Raw genomic sequence first — 4,640 nt, forward strand, 5'->3', positions numbered from 1 at the left:
CCTAGAGAAGAAGAGAAGATTAACTAACACTATTTCATTTATTTTCCTAAGTCGCCATTGTTTTCTTCTTACATTTTTATTAACCCTAGTCCAATCTAGGAGAATCTGAATGACTAACCGATGCTTGCCAATTGGCGTCATCCTAACGACAACAACAAGAGAAATATCTGACCCTTAATTCTAATACACCAAACACAATTTACTAGCAGCAGACACAAGTATATTCTAACTAGATGGGCAGCTACATGACACTATCTCAGAAATTTCATCTGATGATCAATCTAATTTACCCATATGGATTTTTTCGTGGACGTAGACCGAGATAACCAAACCACATAATATTATTCGTCTCCAATCCATTTCAGTACGTAGATTTATTTGTTCCGTTATTTTATCATTAAATTGATATTTCTGTGGTTTCTAAGAACATAAAAACTATCGGGGAGTCCCATTCCACTGTGCCGACTATGCCGAATGCTTTAAAGGAGTATAGTTTTCATTTCAAAATCCTGTTATAGTTTTAAATTTTCTGAAAACTGGATGGTCCAATATTCCATTAAGAAAACTGCATGGCCCAATATTACAGGGGTAATTAGGTAAAAATAATCCAGTCAAAGTAACGTAATTCAAGGGTGTGGATTTCTGACACGTAGACCACACCCACGGAGGTTCACCTGCCATCTGCACGAAAAGCCTAACAAAGCCAAAACTATGCCCATTACCTGCAGGACTGAATTGTAATTTCAGCGAATCAGGCCTATTTATCATTTTCTGAACTGTTAAGGACACAATCCGTCTCGATGAAAAATAAATAGTATAATAGAAATTATAGCAGCTCATTTCCTCGTGGCTTTAAAAGAATTAGAAAAGCGGGAGAAGAAAGAAGAGAGCTTTCAGACTCTGTTGTGTTAAGTTAGAGAGAGCAAAGAAGAAAAATGGAGGCTTGAGCAGGAAATATTGTTCAGAGAGAGAGCCGCTGAGGAAGAGACACAGAGAAATGGCAACTGCAGGAGTAATACCGGATCAGAAACTAGAGAAACAAATTCAGAAACAAATGGGATGTATGACTGGATTTCTTCAGTTATTTGATCGACAACACATTCTTACTGGAAAACGTCTTTGTTCTTCAACTAAACGTCTTCCTTCAACAACTTCTTCCGTAAGTTTTCTATTTCTCATTTGTTCAATTATTCTCACATTTGATTTCATTGATTCTGAAAATGTTTAATTTTTGATATGCAGTCAGTGGATTCATCACCACAATCAGAGAAATCATCAATTGAATCTCCGGTTTTTTCTAAAGAACTACCACAATCACAGCCTGAAATGAAGAAATCAACACCAGAACTACGTTCACCGGCCTCAGAATTTTCAGTTCCGGTAGAGATTCCGGTAAAAATAATATCATCCTCTCCTTCACCATCACCATTACCTGCGTTTGATCCAAAAGAAAGTTTACGAACTCCATGGAAGTTACGAGAAGGTCCAAGATTATCACTAGACAGCAGAGCTAGTTTTGATACAAAAGGTAGTTTATATCCAAAAGAAATCAAATCAAATGCTGCAATCTTCTCATCTGCTAGTCGTTGTGAAAGTTTCGAATCAAATAATGAGAATGAGAATAATCAAAAACGGGGTGGTGGTGGTTCTCCTAGTGTTATTGCTAGATTAATGGGTCTTGAAGGTTTACCTAATTCTTCAGGTAGAGAACCAATCAAGAAAGTTGAGTTAACAAGATCTGCTTCTGAATCTCGAGTATCCAGAGATTTTCAATACCGATTCATTGAACCTAAACATTCAGAGTTTTCAAATTCAGTTTCCAAAGATAATGTAGTTGTTACAGAGGATTATAGATCGAAACTGCTTCGAAAAACAACAGAGACAGTAGGAAAGCCAAAATCTGAACAACAAAAAGTATCGAATGTGAACGGATTTTATACTGTTTTACCATGGAGTAATAATCACAACTCGCATCAGAATCATCAACATCAGATGCAACAGAGGAAAATGTTTTATGATGCACAAGATTTCTTTCCAGAACCAAAACAGAATGGTACTACCTTATACGGAGAGATTGAAAAGAGACTCAAAATGAGAGGAATTGATGAACCAGAAAAAGATCTCGAAACGTTGAAACAGATCTTAGAAGCTTTACAACTCAAAGGATTATTACATTCTTCTTCTAATAGAAAACAACCAGTTGAAAGAATCGGAAATCGTAATTTCGTTTTTGATCGAAGATTTTCTTCTACTGAAGAATCTCCAATTGTTATTATGAAACCATCAAGATCATCACAATTTAACAATAGGAATGGAAGAACGGGACAAGAATCTACTTCTTCGCCAACTTCGAATATCAGATCCAGGCCCAATGGAATCAATCGAAATATAAACGTTTCAACTGATTCTGGAAGAACAAGAATGAATCGTCACGAAAATGAACCACAACAACGAAACAGTAACGGAATTAACAATCGTAGAGGAAGAAATTCAATGTCGTCGTCTCCTGATCGAAATGAAAGTCCTGCTAGAAGTCCTAGTTCTTTAGCAAGAAGAAAAGCATTAAGTATTGAAACTCCAAGAAGAAATAATGATGAGGATCAAAATCGAAGAAGTTCGCCAGTTAATTCACCAAGAGTTAGTCCAAGAAGAGGACCTGGATCAGATCAATTCACAAACAGATCACCAAGAAACAATAGAAAATTAGATTCTTCTCCTCGAGAAAGAATTTCTGTTCGAGTTATCGATGATGATTCTTCGGCTTTTTCGGAAAGTAGTATCAGTACTTCGTCTCAACTCGATTTCTCGGAGGTGATTAACATTAATTTGATGCATGAATTTGCCTTGTTTTTAGTTTTTTTTTTCAGTTTTGTGATTTTGATTATTGAATTCCTTTTTTGGCAAATGCAGAGATCGAAAATGGAGGAATACAAAGATGGAAGAAGTTTATTAGAAAGATGTGATAAACTACTTCACAGTATAGCTGAAATTACATCGAGAGAAACCGAGTTACAGCCGAGTCCAGTTTCGGTTCTTGACTCGTCTTTTTACAAAGACGAATCATCTCCTTCTCCTATCATGAGAAGGGCAAGATGCATTGATTTCAAAGGTATAATTACAATATCATTTAATTTTGGCGTTTAATTTTGTATCCATTTTTTACGAAATAGAGTAATGGTGTAATTTGGTGTTCTTATTGTAACGGTAAACTTAGGGTTTACATCATTGCACACTGATCGAAATTCGTTGCTACTATTAAGATGAGGAATTGATGATGATTAAATAGTAAAATGACTAAAAATGTGCTGTTTTCTGATCTTATTTACCTGAAAACCTATGTGGATTTTACTCTAAACTGTAAATTCTGCAATCAATAGCAAGGGGAAAAAACAAGAACTCAGAATAAGACATTGCTGACTTTCTATGTACTTGTGCTGTATTGGTGCATTTACTGTTAATGAAGTTATGGCTTGACAAATTAGAGAAAAATTTATATTTGCAGTTTAGAAAGTAACTTAAATTCTTTTCCTTTAGTGTTTTGCTTTTTCTTTACTGATGTGATTAATTCTCTGGGGTGCCCTTAATTTTGTACTAAAGAACGTTTGGTTATTGTTAATGGTTGTTATCAGATCAATCAGCCGATCTGGAAGAAGATATGTGGAGTACTCCAGTGATATCACCAATCAGAATGAAATCGGAAGAAAATATCCAATCGGATGATTCAGATTTCATATACATTTCTGCAATTCTTCAGGTTCCTGATTGTTTATCAGAAGATACAGATGTGTTCTTATTACTTGAGAAACAGAAATACAAGACTACTTCTCAAGTCTCAAGAGTGCATAGGAAACTCGTATTCGATACAATTACGGAGATTTTAGATCGTAAAAGACAATTACTCCCGTGGAAGACAATGTCAAGTACCGGCAAGCCTTCATTTCGGCAAATTTGGATGGAATTTCGAAGAATTAGAGAGAAAGCAACAACCGAAGATTTATTTGAAATCATTTGTGGCGCATTAAAGAAAGATATGGTTGGTGATTCAACACAAGGTTGGGTTGATTCTCCGCTAGAGACGTCGGAAGCCGTTCTGGATATCGAACGGTTAATATTCAAGGATCTAATTGCTGATGTGATTAAAGATCTTGCTGATTCTACTAGTAATAACTTGTTAGTTCCCACTCTTAGAAGAACTTTAGTATTTTGAAATATTTTTAAATTTTCTATTCTAAGTTAATTAGTGAGTGAGAGTGAAATCAGAGATTATTTTTCGCGCGCTTTTTCTTTTGTGTGTTTATCTCTGTTTTTAGCTTTATTTCTAGGGGGTTTGTTTTTGTAATGTAATGGAGATTTTTGTTGTAAGTTGCTTAAAAAACTGAAGTATAATCTAACTTTCTACTTTAGCTCAATTTTTTCACATTAACAAGTTCTATTTGGATTTTCTCTTCTTTTTTTGCTTGTCGATTACTCCGTACTTGCTAAGGGGTTTATGAGAATAATCATAATAGGGTGGGGGGTTCAGCTTTTGTCAGATGGTCAAGATTTAAGATTCTCCAGATGTTACCGCCCAAAATTGATTATTCTGCGCTCAATGTTGGTTTAATTGGTCCTAAATCATAGCTAGGGGGTCGTTAATTATG

The 4,640-nt window shown here is 35.3% G+C and overlaps 1 protein-coding gene across 1 annotated transcript; it reads left to right on the plus strand.

Annotated features, from left to right (window-relative positions):
- Positions 1-806: 806 nt before the first annotated feature.
- On the plus strand, positions 807-4,405 carry LOC113350014 (protein LONGIFOLIA 1-like). Its single transcript, XM_026594073.1, has 4 exons — positions 807-1,159; positions 1,243-2,811; positions 2,911-3,109; positions 3,630-4,405. The coding sequence occupies exons 1-4, from the start codon at positions 998-1,000 to the stop codon at positions 4,205-4,207; spliced, it is 2,508 nt and encodes an 835-aa protein (XP_026449858.1). The 5' UTR covers positions 807-997; the 3' UTR covers positions 4,208-4,405.
- Positions 4,406-4,640: the final 235 nt, after the last annotated feature.

This window comes from Papaver somniferum, chromosome 2 (assembly GCF_003573695.1).
Source record: "Papaver somniferum cultivar HN1 chromosome 2, ASM357369v1, whole genome shotgun sequence".
Classification (NCBI taxonomy): Eukaryota; Viridiplantae; Streptophyta; class Magnoliopsida; order Ranunculales; family Papaveraceae; genus Papaver; species Papaver somniferum.